The sequence below is a fragment of the Capricornis sumatraensis genome, chromosome 13 (assembly GCF_032405125.1).
Source record: "Capricornis sumatraensis isolate serow.1 chromosome 13, serow.2, whole genome shotgun sequence".
Classification (NCBI taxonomy): Eukaryota; Metazoa; Chordata; class Mammalia; order Artiodactyla; family Bovidae; genus Capricornis; species Capricornis sumatraensis.
This window is the reverse complement of record NC_091081.1, coordinates 49,867,778-49,893,222: the sequence shown is the minus strand read 5'-3', so window position 1 is coordinate 49,893,222 and position 25,445 is coordinate 49,867,778. Positions and strand designations below refer to the sequence as shown.

Sequence of the window (25,445 nt, the reverse complement as noted above, 5' to 3'; positions counted from 1 at the left end):
TAACTTGAGTACAGCACAATACCAGCACTGCCTTTTACTGTAAAGAATGAGATGACTGTTGGCTGACTAAATTCTGTACTTATTGGAAGCAATTTCAGAGCTTTTTGGGAATTCAAAGTGTGGCTTGTATCTGTACTAATCACCACCTACTGGGTCCATCTAAATCTTGTTAACTGTTAATAAATCCAAGAAGTTGCCCACATTTTTCATTTTCTGAAATTACGTCACACACTGAATCAGTTAAAATCAGGAAGCAGCCCATAAGACAGAATTTTGGGGTAAGGTGGGATAAGCAGAAATGTGGCTGTAGGGGAAATTTTGTTCTTGATCAAAGTTGAATCTAGAATTAAAGTTTTATTTGAGGTTCCATTCAGACTGCCAGCACTAGTTTTCCTTATAGCATATCCTCTAAAACAGACCAGTTCTTTTATAAACTTTAAATCTACATGAAAACTCACTTGTGCTTATTATAAAAAAAGGATGTTCATTTTGGAGTGAAGAAGAGGTAAAGCATATTTACGTTCTATCCTCACACCTCTATAATTTTTACTTACTCTTGCATTCTAAAATGCTGTCCCACTAGACCAGTGGTTCTCAGCTGGGACCATTTTAACCCCCCTGCCCTGACATTTGTCACCGTCTGGAGGCACATTTTTTGGCTGTCAGGACTGGGGGAGGGTGTTACTGGTATCTAGTGGTAGAGGCCAGAGATGCTGCTGAACATCCTACATGCAGTAGTCTCCCTACAACAAAGATTGAATCTGGCCCCAATTGTCAGTAATATGCTGAGGCTGAGAATCCATCAGTCCATTAAAACCAGGTAGGATTATCCACCTTACTTATGGCCACCCTGTGCTATACCAATGTTTCTAAGGCACTTAATGGACATATGGATTACCGGAGGATCTTGCAAAGGCCCTATACCACTTTTTGGCCTTGTTTTAGACAAAGAATATAATTTTGGTGAACTATAATCACTAAAGTTAAAAAGGAAGAAAAATCCCTTTTGTCTTCCACTAATTAGGTCAATTATAAACATATCCCAGTATATTTATGACTTAATTAGTAGAAATATGTTAATAGAATTTAAAAATTCACTGAGCACCTTTTGGTCACTTCATTATAGGAGAGCTGTGTCTGGAAAGCATGTATGAAATGGGAATTAGATGTATACAGTTTTTAAGTATACAGTTGTTAAAACTAACCTATCAGGCAATGAGAAGAGAGACAATTTGGAATCAGAACTCAGTTTATGAAAAGACTGACTTTGATTCTTATCAGAAAATCGATTCCTGGAAAATGCTTACATTTAAAACACTGGCTTTATTCAAATACTACCCATCTGTACATTAAAAACAAGCAGATTAGAAGTAAATGTTTTATTCTTCCAACTAAATTCCAGTACTACAAGGGCAGTAAAACAATGATACACTGGGTGGGGGGTGGGGAGGGAAATGCAGCTATAAACATTCGTTAAAAAGACCGATAGAATAAATAAAAACTACCAAAAAAAAAAAAAAATCCCAACAGGGAAATCATATAAACCCATTTGAAACCCCAAGAAGTCCTGGAATACAGAAATGCCCTCCTCCTTCACTAGTTCATAGGAAGCACTGTAGGCTATTTGCTTAATAATGTCCTGGAATTACATCTAAATTATTAACAACTGGTTATAGCTTGGTTGTAGTGCACAATTAAAATCACACTAACTTCATCTGAAGTGTCTTTCTACAGTTTTATTTACACAACCAATGAAGGGCATGTTCTTAGAATACCAGCTTTAATCCTTTCCAAACATTAATAGAAGCCAAATTGTAATGATACAGCAAATGAGGCCACTGGCATTAATACAGGTAGCAAAGGTCCACATCCGGGTGGTATTGACATCAAGGAAATTTCCAAATCCGGTTGCTGCCTAAGAGTGGTTGCCACTGACGAAAGCTTGAAATAACCTGTATTCACAGAGGGGTATTGGCATTGCTGCATGTCATAATTGGGACCTCTTGCAACAACTCAACAAGGAACAAGGCAGCCCATAAATGCAGAAAACGTGATTCATGAAACATCTAAAGGGAGAGAAAAGGAAAATGAGTGCAAAGTTCAGATCAAAATTTAAACACACACCAAAGCTTCATCCCTCATATACTGCCCTAGATATTTAAGTAAGCAAAAGTAATAAGCCGAGTACAATTTTACTGCCTATTTCCTCCAAACTTTTTCTGCTTGATATTGTTAAGTTCTCTTGTGTATGAAGATAATTATAATAAATTATAACAAACATCTCCATAAGATTGTCTTGTATTTGGTTCAAAGATGAAATACTTACAACTAGCAGGCTGTTCTCCGTATCGTCGCATTATCTGATCATGTGTAAACTTCACAAATGCATCATATTGTTCTATAAATAAAGGTAATTATCAATTACATGATTTATAAAAATGCCCTCTTAATATATCAAGGCCAGAGAAACTCAAAAGTCCAATATATATAGTGAAATAATTTTAAGTTGGCACTTAGACACACAACCTCAGTAGTAATAGCTTATCAAATGGAAAGAGCATGGAGCTTAGGAAACCCACATCAGCTCAAATCACACAACCTCATGTATAAGCTGGGTGGGGCTTATTTCTTTACTTAATAAAAGTAAAGATATTTTTCCTCTGAAAATTATTATAAGTGGTCTATGAATGGTAATGTACTGCAATGAGAGGAAACAGGACAAAAAAGCATAGTAAAGTATGTAATTAATCCAAATATCCACCTGTAACCTAATTAGATGCCACAGAAAAAGATGTTATATAACTAACAAATTCTCTCACCTATATTAGCGCTTCAACTCCCTAATCATGAAGTTTACAATATCAATATCCATTAAATCTGTGGCTTAAAAATCAGGGAGGAAAGTCTGATTATGTTAGCATATATATTTTATTTACTACACTTATCAAATTTTAAGGAAAAAATTCTGGATAATTAAAAGAATGCAGCAGATTGATACTCTAATAAAATTATGTACACAGTGCCACTTAAATTTCAAGTGTTCAGACTGATGCAAAATTATAATGAAAGGTACAAAATCAAAAACCTTTGCAAACAATGTGACCAATAATTAATCTCCAAAATTTACAAGCAGCTTATGACAACAGCATCAAAACAAACAATCCACTCAAAATGGGCAGAAGACCTGAACAGACATTTCTCCAAAGAGGACAAACAGACAGCCAATATGCACATGAAAAGATGTTCAACATGGCTAGTTATTAGAGAAATGCAAATCAAAACTACAGTATCACCTCACAGTGGTCAGAATGGCTATTACCAAAAAATCCAAAAACATGCTAGAAGGTGTGGAGAGAAGGGAACCCTTCTACACTGTTGGTGGAATGTAAATTGGTAGAGCCACTATGGAGAACAGTTTGGAGGTTCCATAAAAAAGTAAAAATAGAGCTATCATGCTGCTGCTGCTGCTAAGTCACTTTAGTCGTGTCCGACTGTGCGACCCTACAGACAGCAGCCCACCAGGCTCCCCCGTCCCTGGGATTCTCCAGGCAAGAAGGCTGGAGTGGGTTGCCATGTCCTTCTCCAGTGCATAAAAGTGAAAGTGAAGTCATTCAGTCGTGTCCGACTCTTAGCGACCCCATGGACTGCAGCCTACCAGGCTCCTCCGTCCATGGGATTTTCCAGGCAGGAGTACTAGAGTGGGGTGCCACTGCCTTCTCCGTATGACCCTGCAATCCCACTCATGGGCATATATCTGGAGAAAAACGTGATCCAAAAGCACACATGCACTACTGCAGCACTGTTTACAGTAAGACATGGAAGCCACCTAAATATCCACTGACAGAGGAATGGATAAAGATGTGGTATATATACACAATGGAGTATTACTCAACCATTAGTAATAGTGAAACAGTGTCATTTGCAGCAACATGGGTGGACCAGAGAGTGTCATACTAAGTGAAGTCAGAGAAGGAGAAATTATATTATATATATCTGGAATCTAAAAAGAAACAATACAAACTTAAGAAAATGAACTTATGATTGCTGAGGAGAAGGAAGGAAGGGTTAGTCACTCAGTCAAGTCCAACTCTTTGCAATCCCATGGACTGTAACCCACCAGGCTCCTCTGTTCATGGGATTTTTCCAGGCAGGAAAACTGGAGTGGGTTGCCATTTCCTCCTCCAGAGGATCTTCCCATGCAAGGATTGAACCCACACGTCCTGCACTGCAGGCAGATTTGTTACTGTCTGAGCTACCAGGGAAGCCTGAGAAGAGTTAGTTAGGGACTTTGGGAAGGTCATGTACACACTCCTATACTTAAAATGGATAACCAACAAGGCCCTATTGTATAGCACATGAAACTCTGCTCAAAGTTATGTGCCAGCTTAGATGGGAGGGAGGAGTTGGGGAGAATGGACACATGTATATGTATGGCTGAGTCCCTTCACTCTTCACCTGAAACTACCTCAAACATTGTTAATTGGCTAATACCCCAATACAAGATAAAAAGTTCAAAGTTTGGAAAAGTAAAATAAAGAAAAAAAGGTAGAAGCAGAACCTAAAAATAGAAAAAAACGAGTTAAAAAAAAAACCCACAAGCAAACTGTAGCCCGCCAGGCTTCTCTGTAGACAGCCAAAGGATAGGGTATTATCCAAAGAAATATCTAGTTTCCTAATATTGCTGTTCATCTACATGGCTAACAAATACTATTTCTTAAAGTCACTAAGGAGGGCCATGAGCTATAGCCAAATTCATTTCCTTTCTTGAACTGAAATTCTCTGGTTCTTAGAGAATATGCCTACCAGAGTATAGACAGGGTAATTTAATTGATGTGTAAAATGTATGTGAGAAAGAAAGCATTTCTTTGGATGAGTTTCTGGAAAGACTCTAAAACTCATCTCTTACCTGCAAGTTTTGTGTTCAATATTTCTTCATATTCTTCTCGAACTTTCTCCTCACGTTCTTTCAATAAACGTTCACAGATCATCCCAACCTGCCGTAGAGTGAATAAGGGCTGTTCTTTTTTTAATGGTGAGGATGTTCCTGATGGAGTCCCTATGTACAACATAAACAAAAACCTCATCAGATTTAGAGCCATCACAGAAAAGCATCATCTAACTGAGGTGGTTTCATGTGAGTATTTTCAGTGCTCATATAAAAACATTTTTCTATCAGTCTTTAGCACAGTTATTTCCCTAGTCTTAAATCAGGTTTAATCTTATCAGCTTACAACTTTGGAAAGAAACAGCAAGACGTATGCCATCAAATATAAGGGGGTAAAGTGTGAAGGTGAGTTGAGAGAATAACAAAATATAAACAATAAATTTTTTGGTTTTAAAATAATTATTAGCTACGAGAGACTTTGTAAAAATAAATACTGAGAATATATTCCTAGTATTCAACATTAAATTTTACAGTTCAGCATCCTTAAAGACTATTAATGTAGCAGCCACTTAGACAGTGATAGATTTCTTCAGAATGCATTCCTCTTGATGTATTTACTTAGGGTACGTTTATTTTCCAAAAACATCATTCCTCTTTTCTTGAAAAGAACATCTGAAATTAATATTTTTTAGAACTCAGGGTTATGACAGTCACCCATGATTAACACTACTGCAAGTATTCTATAAACAGAAATACACAGATTTGCAATCGTTTGTCCTGTTTATCTGCCCCAATTCCTCTTTATACTTGCTCTTTATTAACTTGATGGCTGGAACCAGTAACTAAGTATGTTTGCCCTGTGTCCAGCATCAGCTCTTAACAGAATACCAGAATTCTTGTGTACTGATATATACAAGAATAAAGCATACCAGCTTTAATCCACAGTTACCAAACTAAGGCTATCTTTATTTACTTTCAAAATCTCAGCTTTGCTGAGGCTGCCAATTTAATTGATTACTTATAAGAAGTAAACTGACAAATGAGAGGAGCTTGCTTTCCTATGATACAATCCTGTCTCTACCCTCACCTCCCCTTACCAAAATTTCACCAACTTATCCCCTTCACTTGAGAGTCCCTTGGACAGCAAGGAGATCAGTCCTAAATATTCACTGGAAAGATTGCTGCTGAAGCTGTAACTCCAACACTTTGGCCACCTGATGGGAAGAACTGACTCACTGGAAAAGACCGAGATGCTGGAAAAGACTGAAGGCAGGAGAAGGGGACGACAGAGGAGAAAATGGCTGGATGGCATCACCGACTAGATGGACATGAGTTTGAACAAGCTGCAGAAGTTGGTGATGGACAGGGAACCCTGGTGTGCTACAGTCCATGGGGCTGCAAAGAGTCAGACCAAGTGACTGAACTGACTGATCCCCTTCACTTCAAATAGCCCTGTTTTACACCTTAAATTTTAAGAAGTGTATTTGCAAACTATCCTCTCCAATAAAAGGTAGGTAAAAACAGATGTAGCATCAAAATAATCAACCTTTAGGCATTATCCTAAAAGACAAGTGTGTGTGAGGGTATATGTTCAGGGACATTTTTGTAAATATGGTAATAAGAGAAATTTCAAGTCTATTAAATAATTATGGGAAATCCATAGAATGCAGTATTTAGCCAAGACAAGGTACATCTATACCTGACAGAGCAGCATATGGCTGTATTTTTTTTTTCTTTAATAGAGGCTACGAATCATAGCATTTATGGGGAAGTCCACTTAGGGGATGTTACCTACAGATGGCTGTCTTTGAGTCATGGGAATCCAAGTGGCTATTACCTTTTTTGTACCATATTTTTAAGAGATCATGAGTTACCTGTAAAAATGTTTTTTCAAAAATCAAGGAGAAATAAGAGCTTGATGACTAAAGGCAATTTGTTTTCCTTTTTCCCATGCTAAGTAACATTTCCTTTCACACTTATCAATTCTTTTATTACCTGGCGAAGCTGGTCCACTGAGGAGAAATGCATGTGGCTGTGCATCAGAAGTACAACATGGATCTGTCTGTTGAAAACTAGTTTCTAAATGTCTTCTTTTCTGCATGCGCTTATACTCTTGTTTTATGTTGTACAGAATTTGTTCTAGAAGAAAAAAAGTCAAAATTTGGCAAGACAAACACTTTCAAGTTAAAAAATAGGTTGGGTTCTACTGAAAATATTCTCTTCAAATATCTAGAAAACTTATGTTTTGGGAGGAATTCATTTCAGCATAATGGGGACACTCAATCAGAAATAGCACATACATACCACCTGGAATCCAGCTATTCCAAAATGCCATTCTTTCTGAGGGGTCATTAGTTAACAAAAAAAAAAAAAAAAGGTTTTTTATTCAATGGTAAAGATAAGGGAGTCTGAACTGAAACATGTATTTCACTCATATTCTAAGAGTATCAGACTCAAAGGTCATTTATTCATCACACAGAGAACTATTAAACAGGCTTTTCCAAGACCATAAATAATTAGAAGCAGGGAGAAGTATGTAAAATACAGGTACACAAGAGTGACAGGTGGCAGCAACAGGTCAACAAAATGACAGAGTTGATGTGAACTAAAAAACCATTATACATTAAGCAACCATGGGCAAAAGTAAACAAAACTAACAGGCAATAAAATGTTTCGTAAATATAATGGAGTGTAATTCCACACCATTCTAAAATGATGCAATTTAAAAATAAACTGAAATGCAACTGAAGGCTAAAGATGTATGTAAAATGAAAACAATCCTTTTTGAAAAATTTAATACTAGAAGTTGTTTTTAGGTATACACTTAAATCTCACATCTCTTTTCTCAGTTTATTTCCCCAGCAAGAACTTTTAGAGCTTTTGAGAGAGAGACTGTGAGGGGTATCAATCAGTCCCTTAACCATTTAGATTCTGCCAGTTTCATTACTATAACTAGAAAGTAATTAAAAAATAAAGTCTTGCAAAAAAAAATTTTTTTTAATGTCTTGCAAAAGACATCTAGTGAAGATTCCATTTATGTAAAATTTTGTGCGTAAACAAATCTGTTTTAAATATACATGAATACAAAAATCACACACTGGAATGACTAACCTCAGGATGGCTGAATGTCTATATTTAACATTTCTCAAAATGTTTTAACATTTGTTTATTATTAAACATGGTCATCATTTTCAGTCCTTTTCCATTTATGTGAAATTGTAATTCAAAACAAAGTTACCAATGTGAAATAAAATAGCTGTCTACTGAACAGCTAAGCACCATAAGAGAAACACACTTCCTAAGATTCAGAGGTGTCCAATAAACCAGTGCAACATCCTGTACCAACCAGGTCAGGCACACATATCCTTTTTTAAAAAAATAACTCTTTCAGTAGCAAAATTCTTTAAGATGTTTCTAAAATAATGTTGTTTCGATCTCATAGCAAGCTTCACTCATTTATCATTTTATGTTCAGTTACCATCATGCTGATCAAAAGTGCCATTCAAGGCATTCAAAGTTTACTCACGAAGACTTCAAATATAGCAGCACAAAGTAATTTGGCCTTAACTTCTTTTGTGTGACTTACTCTTTGATCAGTATGGTGACACAACTGTTCTCAAGATTACTTATTCTTCCTTTTGCTTCACCTGAAGCACAACCAAAATGTACCAAAAGATAGCTGTAACAATTTGTTCATTTGAAAGTCTTGAACAAGTTCTAGCCTAAGAAGAAAGATATGGTAAAACTTTAAAAAATTTAGCTTTATACATCTCTGTACCATCTAATGAAAGTAGGGAAAACCGCTAGACCATTCAGGTATGACCTAAATCAAATCCCTTATGATTATACAGTGGAAGTTGAGAAATAGATTCAAGGGCCTAGATCTGATAGAGTCCCTGATGAACTATGGAATGAGGTTCCTTACATTGTACAGGAGACACGGATCAAGACCATCCCCATGGAAAAGAAATGCAAAAAAGCAAAATGGCTGTCTGGGGAGGCCTTACAAATAGCTGTGAAAAGAAGAGAGGTGAAAAGGAAAGATATAAGCATCTGAATGCAGAGTTCCAGAGAATAGCAAAAAGAGGTAAGAAAGACTTCAGCGATCAATGCAAAGAAATAGAGGAAAACAACAGAATGGGAAAGACTAGAGATCTCTTCAAGAAAAATTAGAGATACCAAGGAAACATTTCATGCAAAGATGGGCTCAATAAAGGATAGAAATGGTATGGACCTAACAGAAGCAGAAGATATTAAGAAGAGGTGGCCAGAATACACAGAAGAACTGTACAGAAAAGATCTTCACGACCCAGATAATCATGATGGTGTGATCATTCACCTAGAGCCAGACATCCTGGAATGTGAAGTCAAGTGGGTCTTGGAAAGCATCGCTATGATGCTTTTCAAATCCTGAAAGATGATGCTGTGACAGTGCTGCACTCAATGTGCCAGAAAATTTGGAAAACTCAGCAGTGGCCACAGGACTGGAAAAGGTCAGTTTTCATTCCAATCCCAAAGAAAGGCAATGCCAAAGAATGCTCAAACTACCGCACAATTGCACTCATCTCACATGCTAGTAAAGTAATGCTCAAAATTCTCCAAGCCAGGCTTCAGCAATACGTGAACTGTGAACTTCCTTATGTTTAAGCTGGTTTTAGAAAAGGCAGAGGAACCAGAGATCAAACTGCCAACATCCGCTGGATCATCAAAAAAGCAAGAGAGTTCCAGAAAAATATCTATTTCTGCTTTATTGACTATGCCAAAGCCTTTGACTGTGTGGAACACAAAAAACTGTGGAAAATTCTGAAAGAGATGGGAATACCAGACCACCTGACCTGCCTCTTGAGAAATCTGTATGCAGATCAGGAAGAAGCAGTTAGAACTGGACATGGAACAACAGTCTGGTTCCAAATAGGAAAAGGACTACGTCAAGGCTGTATATTGTCACCCTGCTTATTTAACTTATATGCAGAGTACATCATGAGAAACGCTAGGCCAGAAGAAATACAAGCTGGAATCAAGATTGACGGGAGAAATATCAATAACCTCAGATACGCAGATGACACCAACCTTATGGCAGAAAGTGAAGAAGAACTAAAAAGCCTCTTGATGAAAGTGAAAGTGGAGTGGAAAAGTTGGCCTAAAGCTCAACATTCAGAAAACGAAGATCATGGCATCTGATCCCATCACTTCATGGGAAATAGATGGGGAAACGGGAAAAAGTGTCAGACTTTATTTTTGGGGGCTCCAAAATTGCTGCAGATGGTGACTGCAACCATGAAATTAAAAGATGCTTACTCCTTGGAAGAAAAGTTATGACCAACCTAGACAGTATATTCAAAAGCAGAGACGTTACTTTGCCAACTAAGGTCCGTCTAGTCAAGGCTATGGTTTTTCCTGTGGTCATGTATGGATGTGAGAGTTGGGACTATGAAGAAGGCTGAGCACCGAAGAATTGATGCGTTTGAACTGTGGTGTTGGAGAAGACTCTTGAGTCTCTTGAACTGCAAGGAGATCCAACCAGTCCATTCTGAAGGAGATCAGCCCTGGGATTTCTTTGGAAGGAATGATGCTAAAGCTGAAACTCCAGTACTTTGGCCACCTCATGCGAAGAGTTGACTCCTTGGAAAAGACTCTGATCCTGGGAGGGATTGGGGGCAGGAGGAGAAAGGGACGACAGAGGATGAGATGGCTGGATGGCATCACTGACTTGATGGACGTGAGTCTGAGTGAACTCCGGGAGTTGGTGATGGACAGGGAGGCCTGACGTGCTGCGATTCATGGGGTCGCAAAGAGTCGGACACGACTGAGCGAATGAACTGAACTGAAGGCATAACTTACAAATGAATTCACCAATTTAAATGTACAATTTGATGAGTTCTGACAAGTGCATGCATAGAACCACCACACCACAATAAAGAACTTTCTCACCCTAGCTGTTCTCAGTCACCACCTTTACCACCACCACTTTCTCTGCTGCCATCTTAAAGAGTAGATTTTTGTCTTCACCCAGCAAAATGGTTTTGAGATTCATACACGATGTTACATCAACCAGTAATCCCTTTTTATTAATTCGTATTTCATTGTATACATATGGTATACATCACACCTTATCCATTCTCCTTTTGGTGGACATTTGGACTGTTTCCAACTGGGGGCTATTACGAATATTCAAGTACAAGCCCATAGGCGGACAGGTTTTTATTTCACTTAAGTAAATACCTAGGAGTGGAACTGGATGGACTGATTATACGGCTAAGAAATTGACAAACCATTTTCAAGAGTAACTGTATGTTTTGCATTCCCACCAGCAATGTGAGTTTCAGGTGCTCCACATCTTTGTCAACACTTGTCAGAGCTGAAGAATTCTGAATGCTACGGCACTCCTTTTTATACCCATTAAGATAGAACTATGTCATCTAAGCCTCACTGTGCTCTTAAGATGCTTTAATACTGGTAACATGTGATCAACATTGTTACTTAGTGAATAGTCCAATTTCAGTTCAGTCAGTTCAGTCGCTCAGTCATGTTGGACTCCTTGCGACCCCACAGACTGCAGCAAGCCAGGCTTCCCTGTCCATCACCAACTCCCACAGTTATTCAAACTCATGTCCATTGAGTCAGTGATGCCATCCAGCCATCTCATCCTCTGTCGTCCCCCTCTCCTCCTGCCTTCAATCACTCCCAGCATTAAGGTCTTTCAAATGAGTCACTACTTTGCACCAGGTGGCCAAAGTACTGGAGTTTCAGCTTTAGCATCAGTCCTTCCCAATGAATATTCAGGACTAACTTCTTTTAGGATGGACCGGTTGGATCTTGCAGTCCAAGGGACTCTCAAGAGTCTTCTCCAGCACCACAGTTCAAAAGCATCAATCCTTCAGTGCTCAGCTTTCTTCATAGTCCAACTCTCACACCCATACATGACCACTGGAAAAACCAAAGCTTTGACTAGACAGACCTTTGTTGGAAAAGTAGTGTCTCTGCTTTTTAATATGCTGTCTAAATTTGTCATAGCTTTTCTTCCAAGGAGTAAGCGTCCTTTAATTTCATGGCTGCAATCACCATCTGCAGTGATTTTGGAGCCCCCAAAAATCAACTCTCTCCCTGTTTCCACTGTTTCCCCATCTATTTGACATGAAGTGATGGGACCAGATGCCATGATCTTAGTTTTCTGAATATTGAGCTTTAAGCCAACTTTTTCACACTCCTCTTTCACTTTCATCAAGAGGCTCTTTCGCTTTCTGCCATAAGGGTGGTATCATCTGCATATCTGAGGTTATTGATATTTCTCCCAGCAATCTTGTTTCCAGCTTGTGCTTCATCCAGCCCGGCAGTTCTCATGATGTACTCTGCATATAAGTTAAATAAGCAGTGATGTACTCCTTTTCCTATCTGGAACCAGTCTATTGTTCCATGTCCAGTTCTAACTGCTGCTTCCTGACCTGCATACAGATTTCTCAGGAGACAGGTCAAGTGGTCTGGTATTCCCATCTCTTGAAGAATTTTCCACAGTTTGTTGTCATACACACAGTCAAAGGCTTTGGCGTAGTCCATAAAGCAGAAGTAGATGTTTTTCCTAAATCAACCCTGAATATTCATTGGAAGGACTGATGCTGAAGCTGAAGTTCCAATATTTTGGCCACCTGATGCGAAGGGCTGACTCACCAAAAAAGACCCTGATGCTAGGAAAGATTGAGGGCAGGAGAAGAGGGTGACAGAGGCTGAGGTGGTAGATGGCATCACTGACTTAAAGCACATAAGTTTGAGCAAACTCTGGGAGATAGTGAAGGACAGAGAAACCTGGTGTGCTGCACTCCATGGAGTTACAGAGAGTCTGACACCACTGAGTGACTGAACAACAACAAAGTAGCAAACAGCTAACTAGTAATACAAGCCTCAAGTTCAATTTCTATCGGTTCAGAGGTCTATGCAGTTTTGAAGCTGATAACCAAGAAATCTCCCAAGATTCAGTATTCCAGAATTCACAAGTTCAATTTACATATCTGGTCAACTTAAGTTGCTTCCATATCAGCAAGATAAAGGCCTTACATACATCAACAATGTACCTATATTCACTTAATCTTAAACTAAAATCTAGCCATCTCTTATGGAACTAAAATGACATTCTATTCCAAGTACATGTTAACATCTGACACTGTGTTGCCAACAAATTTACTAGTCCATTGAAGAAAGTCAAGTGAAGCTTCACTAACATCATCAGTTGCACATTCCAGTTTTAATCATGCAGACTTCATATTTGGTTTGTGAAGCATAGATTAAATTCGCAGCAAATCACAGAGCAAAGAATGTATTTTCAGGACAATCTACACTCAAATGATTGTGGTATATCCCTTTCCTAAATCCTTAAAACTACATCATCCTTGTTCTTACATAGACTTTTTGCACTTATTAGGTTAAGTGAAAGTCAGTATTAGCAGATTTATGACTAAGGGCATTTTTATTCCCAAATCTAGTAAATATCACTGAGGTTGCTAAAGAAATTCTCTGTAATAAGCAGATTATCAATGAGCCTATTCCTTTGGAATATTTGAAATATATATATATAAGCAAAAAGCTTAGGTAAATGTGAAAAGAAAAGGCCTGGCCTGAGACAATAAAGCCTGTTTACTCATCTTAGTTGCCAATGACTTCTTTAAAGACCCTGGACACAATGAACAAGGTCAACAATATAAACAGGAGAAAGCAGGGATTAAAAAAAAAAAAAAAGCTGCTGATGATAGTAAAAGAAATAGCATCAAGACAGGACTGAGAGTGAAGGGAAAATGGAATTAGAAGCAATCAGAAATGTGTTTAAAGGAGAATCTCGAAATGGGGGATGGGGGTGCAGGGTCATCACCAAGTATCTTTCTAGAGTAGAGTCCATAACCGTAAAATGTCTAAAAATTGGTGATACGTGAAAACTAATTTTTTTGCTCCAGACCTATAGGGACTTCCTGTTTTCCAACTGACATAGTTACTAGATCAAACATTAACAGTTTCAAATTTGGTATGAAAGACCAACTTACTATCACCTTACATGCTAATTTCTCTATGGAGTATCTTTGGAAAGAAGCTAAAAGTTCATCTAAACAGATTAGCTCAAACAATGGGATTAAAAATGAAATAAATCTTGAAAGCCTGTCAGTTCTAGGGAGGAACACAAATGAAATGGAAAATCTGTACACAATTAAGTACAGAAAACCTGCAGTAGCTATTAAGACCTAAAACTGAACTGTTCCAAATAAATTAACAGACCAAATCTAGAGCTCTGAACTACAGACACTACCATGTCTGTATTTTAATTTATCAAGTAGGCAATTCGGAGTTGCTGTGGAGACCCACCTTTGTAATTTCAACTATTCTCCTAGATCATCTGATCAGAAACTAGAATAGTTCTTAAGCAGTCATTTGAGGGAAACTTAAGGATAATATTCTTATCCAGTCAAGAGCTATCCAATTTTAAAAAATGAGCTGATGCCGTTTTAAATTTACTTTACAATTATTGCTATGTTAAAGGAACCTGGAACCAAATTTTAACAGAAGATTGTCAAGGTATATCTACAGGTTTAACTTCTGTTTGGATTACCATGAATCCTAATAAGCATAATATAGCTGCATATATTTATATGCACACCAGGGTATTGGCTACAGTATTTTAAAGGCAACTGACTCAGATTCTAAATTTATATTATATTTCACTGCATTAGAGTCATCCATTTATCCCCTACAAGAAGGATAACTATAATTAGTACAGGTCAAATTCTATTACTTCACTGGTACTACACAGTAATTACTTATTTGAGGTAAATGGCTCAATTTATTAAATTCTTCAGGTCTAAATATAAATTACAAGTTAACTGCACAATATGAGTCACTAATGCAAGGACTCCAAACCATGCTCAGTCAGCAGGTAGCGCCTCCCTGATACACGTGAAGTTTCATACCTCTATTTTACATTACATCAGATTCTATGTGCTAACCATGATGCTTTTGTTGTTTACTTCTTTACTATCTTCTCCAGTAGCTTACAAGCTAGAAAAAGAGTAATAAGAACAAAAAATGAAAGTAAATGGTGAAGAGAAAAAGGAAACTGAACTATCCAAAACCAAATATGCAAGCTTTGGAAAACATTTAGTGCCAAGTTTCAGCTTATATTTCGAATAACCATGGGCCATCAAAACAAGATAAGGTCTGAAGGACAAAGAGCAGACTCCTTGAGGAGGACTGTAGGGCAACACAATCAAGCTAAACAACTAACCTGTTTTTCAAAACAACTTATCAGGGCCCCCAAAACACACTTACCTACATAAATATTGAGATACGGCCTATCTGGAAACCAGAGGTTGCAAACTGATGATTCATGAATTAAATGGAGTCCAAAGACATGTCTGGTCTGAACTTTTTTCAAAACAATGTGGCCAACATTCAAGAGTTGAATGATCAGATTTCTGGCTACTATTGATGGGGAGGCAGTGGCTGGGGGTGGGTACTGGACTATGTGGCAAAGTTCAGTTCAGAGTGGCTGCTGCCTTTTGGGTGTAAGTTCTCAAAAATAACTCTACTGGCAATTAAAAAGTGTTTGGTTTATGTACTATTGGACATGACAGGAAATGGGAGAGGAAGAGAAGGAAAGCAGTAGCAGCTGAGATTATTACAAGCACAAAAACATTAAGGATGATCTAATTTATTTTGCCACTCTCACCTGGATGGTTTTCGTAATTTTAACACATATCCTTCCCGAGCAGGAAAATACCTTGTAAACCAATTTAAACTTCACTGGCCCTACTTAAGGAGATTCATCACATGACATTAACATAATCACTATGTTCATTATGTGACTGATAGTGAATAAACACGTTTGCTTTTTGATTTCTGCTTTATATATACGCGTGTGTGTATATATATAGGTATATACACTTAAAGGAGCTATTAAGCCAGCCAGGAGTGGAGCTGAATGAACTTAGAACTAATGAACTCATGGCCAGATGAAAACAAAAAGAACACCTGGCGAAGTGGAAGAAAACAGTGCTGTCAAAGAAGATTAAAATACACAAGTTATTTCAAAAAGAAGGGAGCGTCAGCAGTGTAAATGCTATAAGGAAGGTCAAACAAGATGGGGACTGATTGTGTGCATGGAAGTCATCACTGGCTTGACAAAAGCCATCTGAGGTACAAATATACTAGGAGTAAGTTGAGAGCCCAGTGGAATTAAGCAGACTATCTGAAATCTAGTTTTGAAATGGAGGAATCTGAATGACTGCTGGAGGAAAAATAAGGATGCTTCATTTCCTTCATAATGGGAGGCTTGACACTATTTAAAGCCAAAAAAGCAAAGATCTGGTTGACAGACAAAAACCAGAGGATAAAAGGTTCCTCTGGAGACAAGTGGGATCCTTCCCTCACTATGTAAAGGGCTTTAATTATCTCATTTAATCTTCCTCAGTGATACTAAAAACAAAATATGCAAAAACACTGGTAGAGCAGGTACTGGGAAAATTAAGACACTGCCATTTGATGGCCTCTATTCTTTCCATGAAGTAGAAGTAAAAGGCAAGGTTATTCACTGAATAAACGGCAGGACTGCTGGACAATGAAAAAGTCCCATTTGAGGTTGCCCAACTGCCCTGGGATTTCTTTGGAAGGAATGATGCTAAAGCTGAAACTCCAGTACTTTGGCCACCTCATGCGAAGAGTTGACTCATTGGAAAAGACTGATCCTGGGAGGAATTGGGGGCAGGAGAAGGGGATGACCGAGGATGAGATGGCTGGATGGCATCACTGACTCGATGGATATGAGTCTAAGTGAACTCCGGGAGTTGGTGATGGACAGGGAAGCCTGGCATGCTGTGATTCATGGGGTCGCAAAGAGTCGGACACGACTAAGCAACTGAACTGTTAACTATCTCCAGTACGCAGGGGCAGGAAATGCTCTTAATTCTCATGACATCCCCAGAAGGCAGATACTACTATCAAATGCATACTTTTACAGATGAGGAAAATAAGGCTTTACTGCAATGTCTTCTGAAAGGTCATACAGCTGGAATAAGGCAAACCCAAGCCTTATTTAACTTATATGCAGAGTACATAAAGAGAAACGCTGGGCTGGATGAAGCACAAGCTGGCATCAAGCCAGGAGAAATATCAATAACCTCAGATATGCAGATGACTCCACCCTTACGGCAGAAAGCAACAACTAAAGAGCCTCTTGATGAAAGTGACAGAGGAGAGTGAAAAAGTTGGCTTAAACAACATTCAGAAAACTAAGATCATGGCATCTGGTCCCATCACTTCATGGCAAATAGATGGGGAAGCAATGGAAACAGTGAGAGAGTTGATTTTGGGGGGCTCCAAAATCAATGCAGATGGTGACTACAGCCATGAAATTAAAAGACGCTTGCTCCTTGGGAAAAAAGACCAACCTAGACAGCGTATTAAAAAGCAGAGACAATTACTTTGCCAACAAAGGTCCATCTAGTCAAAGCTTTGGTTTTTCCAGTAGTCATGTATGGATGTGAGAATTGGACTATAAAGAAAGCTGAGCGCTGAAGAATTGGTGTTTTTGAACTAAGGTGTTGGAGAAGACTCCTGAGAGTCCCTTGGACTGCAAGGAGAGCAAACCAGTCCATCCTAAAGGAAATCAGTCCTGAGCATTCACTGGAAGGACTGATGCTGAAGCTGAAACTCCAATACTTTGGCCACCTGATGTGAAGAATTGACTCTTTTGAAAAGACCCTGATGCTGGGAAAGACTGAAGACAGGAGAAGTAAACTCTGGGAGTTGGTGATGGACAGGGAGGCCTGGCTTGCTGCAGTCCATGGGGTTGCAAAGTGTTGGACACGATTGAGCGACTGAACTGAACTGAAGCCTGATCTCAGAGCCTAACCTCTTAACATCTACTACCCTTCTCCAGTATCATACTAGCACACCTAGTCAATATTCTATGAGTACCTAATGTGAAAATAAATCAGAAAAACAGAATGTCAGTTAGAACACAGGGATCCACCGCCATGTACTACTAAGACTTCATACAATGAAACATCAAACTCTATGACTGTTACGGTAGTAAGCTTTTGGCACATAACTCTCATCTACTTAGAACCCTGCAAATACAATCATTGACTGTAACAGGATAATTATAAAAAATGTTTGTATTACATTCAGATATTTATACAAGGGATGCTTCAAGTGTCTTTAAACTGCTTCCTCTGAGGATAGGCATCTGTAACTAACCAGAATGATTTATTGGTGTTTCAACAGTTAGGAATTATTCTAAACTGACAAGTCAGCGTTACCACACATGCTGAGTACAACAACAGCCTCTGATAATGTACTATTTCACCCTGAGCCATGATCAGGTTCCCCCATCTGTCACAACCACCTAAAACCTCCTACAGTTTTAACCAGTTATACTGCTTAGAAAAGTTTTTCTTCCAGAGAATTATGCGTCAGCATTAGGAACAAGGCAATATTTTGTAACAAAAGGCAAAGTTCAAGGAAAGTAATGTTTGAAAAGCTGGCTTTCTGCAACCTTTCAAATTCTACTCCCATTCTATTAAACTGCTACATCAGTTCAATTATGCTATGCTTTAAAAAAAAAAGAAAAGAAAGAAAAGCAACTCTTCCAGGTCCATCTCTCCAAACTTCCTCCCTTTAGTTCGATTTTTAGAGCGAGTTTTCTAAGAATTAACATTAAGGGAAATGAAAATAAATACTAAACCAAAGTCTGAATGTACACTACAAACAATTTCAGAAACAGTCAATAAATAAGCTTCAGTAGTAAGAGTGTGATGTACTCAGTAAGCCAATTTCAATGCTCACGCTGTCAAAGGTGAAAATAATGCTAATATGGACAACTGTCCACAGACAATTAAAATAGGTATTTGATTAAGTTTATGGTATTTTTCCTCACGTTTAGATAGTTTTATAAGTACCAGCAGTTGCAGCTCTTGTCAGTACCCAGAGACAGTCTTTTCTTTGCCTAACCAGCCTAGAATCTGAAACTCAGAGAGGGTTCACAAAAACCTGAATAAGTGACTTTCAGAGGAAGTACTTACATTTTTTAATAATGGTAAGAAAATCCAGGTACATAGCAGAGAATTTAAAAATACAGTCAAACTCAAAAACTGTATTACTGAAAAAAAAAATCATAGGTTTAATAAAATCAAAATGTTGTAAAGCATTTATACTTCAGGATGACCTATGATATCTGTGACATATAAAAATTAGTGACTTACAGTTTGTAAAGAGAAGAAAGTAGTTATACTCTAAGACAAACTACAAGGATATTGTGAGCTATTTTTCTAGTGCTGGAAGGATAAAAACCACTACCACTACCCTCAAAAACCTATCATCACAAGAAAGATTATACAATCTGGCACAATGCAAAACTATGACCAAAGGGCTCAAAGCTGACACTAGAATTTTAATTTACCTGCAAGGATTCTCTCCCTGCTCAATTATAATTGCAGTATCTTCCCATCAAAAAAAAAAAAATTGTTTTAACTTAAATCATTCAATTCCTTTAGAAATGAAAGCTCAGAACTTCATATTACAAATCATTTTTCCTAAAAATCATGTAAAATCTTTGAAAATGGTAAAATCCTTGTAAATGGGGCTATTTCAAATATTGTAATACACATAACCATGTGGAGAAGGAAATGGCAACCCACTCCAGTACTCTCACCTGGAAAATCCCATGGATGGAGGAGCCTGGTAGTCTACAGTCCATGGGGTCAGGAAGAGTTGGACATGACTGAGCAACTTCACTTTCACTTTTCACTTTCATGCAATGAAGGAAATGGCCACCCACTCCAGTGTTCTTGCCTGGCAGGGACAGGGGAGCCTGGTGGGCTGCTGTCTATGGGGTCGCACAGAGTCGGACATGACTGAAGCGACTTAGCAGCAGCAGCATAACCAGGTTTATCATCACTATTCAGAAACATGAAGGAATACTTCTGGTGTACTTCAAGAGCCTCAAAATACTATTCAAAGTCTTAAAACTAAAATAAATGCTGTATTTCTTGTTACTACTCATCTGTCTGAGTCACAGTTTTAAAAAATGTTGTCACATATTGTGGCTTTACTGTCACAGAAGGAGAAGTGAAATTATATTTTTTTCTTAAAACTGCCCAAACCTTAATTCAACAAATACATTCAGTAGATATTTTAAAACTCTATATAAGACATTAACTGAGAGAAGGTATAGCAGGTAATTCTCAAACTAGACAAGTCCCAACTATCCTCCCAAAATCCAGAGGACATTCCTTTTCACTAACAGTCTTTGCTCCAAAACTGCCACTGGTATTTCTCAGGTGTGTTTAAAAAGTTGAGAAACAAGGTAAGCTGCTGAGTTCTAGAAGTCCTATGCTCAGTAGTAAAATTGAAGATGCATCTCTTAAACTAAGGTCATTTATGAAGACCTCTTCACCACCTGCAGATGCCAGACAGGTTCACATAGGCTTTAACAAGTATTCCACTCTTCATATTTTCTGAAAGTAGGCAGTCTTCTCAAAGTCAAGAAATGCACTGTGGTTTCACATATGCATAGACAACATTTTGTACTAGCACAGGGTTAGCAGTAGTAACTGTTAATGCTACTAAGTACTAGCAAGGACCATAAGTTGCTGGTTAATTCACCTATGGGGCTTCCCAGGTGGCTCAGTGGTAAAGAATCCACCTGCCAAGGTAGGAGACGCAGGTTTGAAACCAGGGTTGGGAATGGAGGAGGGCAGAGCAACCCACTCCAGTATTCTTGCCTGGAAAATCCCATGGACAGAGGATCCTGGTGGGCTACAGTCCATGACGTCGCAGAGTGAGACACAACTCAACCTTGTACACAATTCATTTATGGGCACTTGAAAAGACCCAACACCTTTCATTTTCTTGTTTCGTGAACCAACTACCCAAGAGGTCCAAACTTAATCTATGCTATCATTCTCTTTTTTAAGTGGAAGAGAATCATCGAAGGTTTCTTTTCAAAAAGCAAAAACATACAAAAATGGGCACTTCCAATGAACCTCTTTCTTAACCTTTCAAAACTAAAGCATTTTTATCACTGTCTTCCTGTCTATCTAAACACTTGGGAAAAGGCCTATCTGAGTAATACACAATATATTCTTTTTCCTATAAAGCCATTCAAGAAAACTGAAGAAATTTTATTATTCTCCTTTACATTGGAGCATTTTCACCTAACAAAGAGTTAGCAAATCTTTTCTCTAATCTAGACATGTTTACACTATGTGTTTCTGTGCTCAAGATAGGCTTTCATTTTTCTACTTTCAAAACAAAATAGCTTAATAATGAATACAACTGCACTCTGCTTTTAATGGCGTATAGACTTACATGATTCTTAAATGCATAATTCATAGAACTATTAAATAACTGCAGCTACATACGCAGTCCTAAATAAAATATCAGGTTTAAAATCCAAAGTACAAAGACCATTAAAAACAGTTTATTTGCCAAATCCATTGAGAAACTAGAAGCAACCTAACAGCTGTCTAAATAACCACAAAATATTAAAAACACTTCTGGCTCAATATAAATGACATCTGAAGTGAAATGTTGCCTCCTCCAACAGACATCTCATTTGTTTGTGTAGAACCATTTATACTTCATTTAAGCCAGCTGGTGTCTCCATTTGCAGGCATGCATCAATGTCTACAGAACAATCTAAGTTCCTGTAAACCCTTCCCCATTCACAAGCTGCAATTTCCATTCTTAATGGCAAGTTTCCAGCAAATACAATGAGCTCTTACAAAGGAATTTAACTCTTCGTCCAACTCAATTCCTAAGGCAGACTAGAGCAATGGTAGGAAGTCAAATGATGTGTATAAACCTGTCTAGCAAATTCACAAATAGGTTGAGTTCACAGAAGGATCACTTCATTCAGCCACTCATTCATTCACTACACTATTATGAATAACAATGTGTTGGGTTTGATCGACAGTCTCATACATTTTGATTTTATTAAAATACGTTTGCTCTAGGGAATGTCATGATAATCTTTTGTCTAAGTGATAATATTGAGAGGTTTCAAAAACCAATCAACAAGGATAGAACTCTTTGAAATCAGTTTTCAATAAACTTGCCAGGATGAGTACTAATAAAGCTAAGTAGAGGCATTCATTTTTCCAACCACAGCAAATGGTTCCCGCCACTCCCCATCTCCAGTTATCATGCACTTTTCTTTTTCCACATCCTGAGATTACTACAAACTGCCAACACCCTCAGTGAGGATTGGACAAACGTTTTCTGAAAAGAATCAGACAGTAAATATTTGATCTTTGGGAAAATACAATCTCTATCACAACTACTTGACCCCTCTGTTGTAACCGGCAAGGGATATGGACAATACTTCAAAAAAAAAAAAATGAACATGGTTGTGTTCCAATAAAACTTTAATTGCCAGTTCTTTTCTTTGTCCTATTAAGTCGCAATAGTTTGCAAAATATTGATTTAAATAACAGTCATCAAGTCAAACCTTCCTGAGATGACTAACAACCAAAAGAAACAAAGCTAGAGTTTAAAAGATACCCAGTTCCTGAAGTGATAACATGACTTCAGCAACATCAGAAAACACATATATAAATATATCCAGAGAACAAAAGTAAATTCATAATAAATTATACACATGCTCTGAAAAAAACTGCACTTCAGTAGTCTAGTTGTAAATTGTTTAAATTATATTTGAACCCACAGAAATGAAAACTCCATAAAGAACTTCCATAGAGCCCCAGTCAATTTCATTTTGGTAAGTTGCTTTCCATTTCCAACCCTAGCTACTTATTTCTGCTAAAGATATATGGTATTCATTCTAGACAAGTTTAAAGAATCACCACTTTTAAAACAGGAATTTAAAAATTAGGTACTAAGTTAGAGGACATGAAAACTGGGAAGCTCTTTGATACCTGCACAACACTGCAGCTCCCATTATGACACCATTACCAAAACCATACAAGAGCAAGCCCAAAACTGGCTGTGTAAACAGAAGGCTAAATTACATGTAAAATGTCATTCCAAGACCACAGTTAAAAAGGTAAATTTTAGCAACTCAAAAGTTAATCAATTTTAACTGCTGTTTTCTAACTGAAATAGCTAGAAAAAAAAACTTTTCAGAGACTCAATAAATATCACTTAGTGTGTGACTTTAGAATTCAGGATATGATCAAAGTTACAGCAGATGCCAAAAACACCTTGAAAAACAGAAAACATACCAATATTTTGGAAAAATGTGAATTTGAATCAGCCGGCTTAAACAATTTCAATAATTCCAGTCATTTTACTATTATAATAGTAATGGTCCACTTAACCAAAATATAAGAAAATGTGGAGTCACCTGCATTAGTGAATGCTTTAAATACATCAACGAAATGACAGATCTGCAAAGAATCACAATTCTTTCTGAATTAATTCCCTTTGAAGTGAGGACAAATATAGCCCCTAGCTGACTTACTTTATATGCTCAAGACTATTTTAGCACTGCAATATACTTTAACTCCCAAACCTAACACTGTATTAATTCACCCCCCTCAAATGAAATTTATTGCTGGTTAGCTAGAGCTATTTTTAAGTGGCCTTATTAAGTACAGATTCCACAGTATCATTTCAATTTTCAGTGATAGTCTTTCACTAAAAAGACAAACTCTGAAAATAGTATTAATCCCAGGAACTCATTCTTGACACTGTTCCAACAGCAAAAGATGGTAGCCTAGGCATCTGAGAATCTCCCCATGTATTTGGAAAAAGATATTTTAAAAGTATGACCTTAAAAATTACAAAACTTATGTCAATTCCAAATCAAGTAGAGTTAAATACTGCCCACAGATTTTCTTTTTAAAGCTGACGATAAAAAAGTAAATCAAGCTACGAAAAGGCTTTGTCTACAGATCTTATTATCACCAAACGGTCACACATGAAACCTTTGCATGCTACACACACAAAGGAAACATTTACACTACTAGTCCACATAAGCCTATCTTAAGACTATGCCAGGGGCACACAAGGATTTTCAAAGTACAGGAAAAAACGGACACAAACGCAGTACAAAGCAGTCAAGAGGTAGCTGCCCAGTCACTTTCAGGAAATGTTTCAAGATGAACAGCAAAAATATTCTGAACTCCCTTGGAATCTTGGGTTGATTTATTATTTTCAAGGCCTAGCCCTTTCCTTCCAAAGTACTTTCATGGGCAGAAATAAAGCACTTTTAACTAAAGCAACTACTCAGCCCCGAATTTCAATACAACTTGCTTTTCATTAAAAGTTCAAGTTTCTCAAGGTCTAGACATATATAGTGTGATCGTATTACAGTATTCGGGAAGAGCATTTTCTTTGTTGTTGACCCTGCTAGGGAAACAGGTCTTGACTCAGCCAAAGTGGCGTTCTTGTGGGTGATTAATGACAGGCCTAGATCTCGCCCCAGTGACATCCCTCCCCCACCCCACGCCCTCCGTACTAAAATCAGCCCTGTCTGAACTGGAAGAGGGGCGGCCGCCTAGCCTCAAACCACCCAGTTCCAGACTTAATAGGCGCAACCCATCGATTCTGGGAGACAGCCATCGAGATTCGGGTGAAATGTGTGACCCTTCGTTTGCCTCGATTTCCGTGTAGCACTCTCTCTGATCATTTCCGCTGGGGCTCTCCGGACTACGGAAACGCTCGATTCCAGTCATTCGGCCCAAAGAAAAAGACCTTCCTCTACCCTACAATACCCGGCAAGGCACCATCCCTACCCACCCCACCCCCGACCCCTCCCCCGATATCAGGCTATTCCTATTGTGTCTCCGACACTGAGAGAGCTCCTTAAGAGAAATGCGGCCGCCGAGGACTCCGCTAAGAACGGGGAGCCGTCCTGCACCCCCAGTCCCGCGGCCTCATCCCTCGCCCTCCACCCCCGGGCGGCCGCAAGACCGAGTCCCACCTGTGGTGAGACGGGAGGAGACGTCGCCGAAGGGAGATGGCTCCATTCGGAGATACTTCTGCGGCGAGGCGGCGGAGGCCGAGAAGGAAGCGGCGGTGGCCGCGGCGGCCGACGACGGGGTGGCGGAGGCAGAGGTGGGCGCCGACAATGGCGCACATCGCCTCCGCTTCGGGGACGCCGGGCTCAGCAGCGGGTCGAAATCCAGAGTCCGTTTCAGAGTGGCTCCGCACGCCATGGCCGGGGCGCCGGGCTCGGGTGGAGTCAGGAAGGGAGGGCGAAGGAAGCGGGTAAAAGCGGAGCCCCGAAGAGAGCCTAACCCACGGGCTCAAGAGTGGAAAACCGGGTGGCGGAGCGCCGGCGAGGGGAGCAGAGCCGCTGCCGCCGCCTCCGCGGCAGGGGCAGTGGCCCGGGCCGGCCGGGGCGAGAGCAGGAGGGGCGGTGGCGGCGGCTCACGCTGGCCGCGTCAGGGGGGCTCTTCCGCCTCCTCAGGCACGGCTCCCCCGGGAGACGCTCCGGCCGCCCCCGCCGTCCGTTCGGGCTTTGCGCCGCGCCTGAGGCGCTCCTGCGCGGAGACCGGCTCCTTCAGAAGTCAATACCAGTCCCGTGAGATGTGAGGCTAGAACGCGGCTCCTAAGACGCTCG

The 25,445-nt window shown here is 39.0% G+C and overlaps 1 protein-coding gene across 1 annotated transcript; it reads right to left on the bottom strand.

The window, feature by feature from the left end:
• Positions 1-1,313: 1,313 nt before the first annotated feature.
• On the bottom strand, positions 1,314-25,210 carry AKIRIN2 (akirin 2). Its single transcript, XM_068985077.1, has 5 exons — positions 24,804-25,210; positions 6,881-7,024; positions 4,907-5,056; positions 2,327-2,398; positions 1,314-2,066 (listed from the first exon to the last, which is right to left on the bottom strand). The coding sequence occupies exons 1-5, from the start codon at positions 25,036-25,038 to the stop codon at positions 2,056-2,058; spliced, it is 612 nt and encodes a 203-aa protein (XP_068841178.1). The 5' UTR covers positions 25,039-25,210; the 3' UTR covers positions 1,314-2,055.
• Between the last annotated feature and the right edge of the window lie 235 nt (positions 25,211-25,445).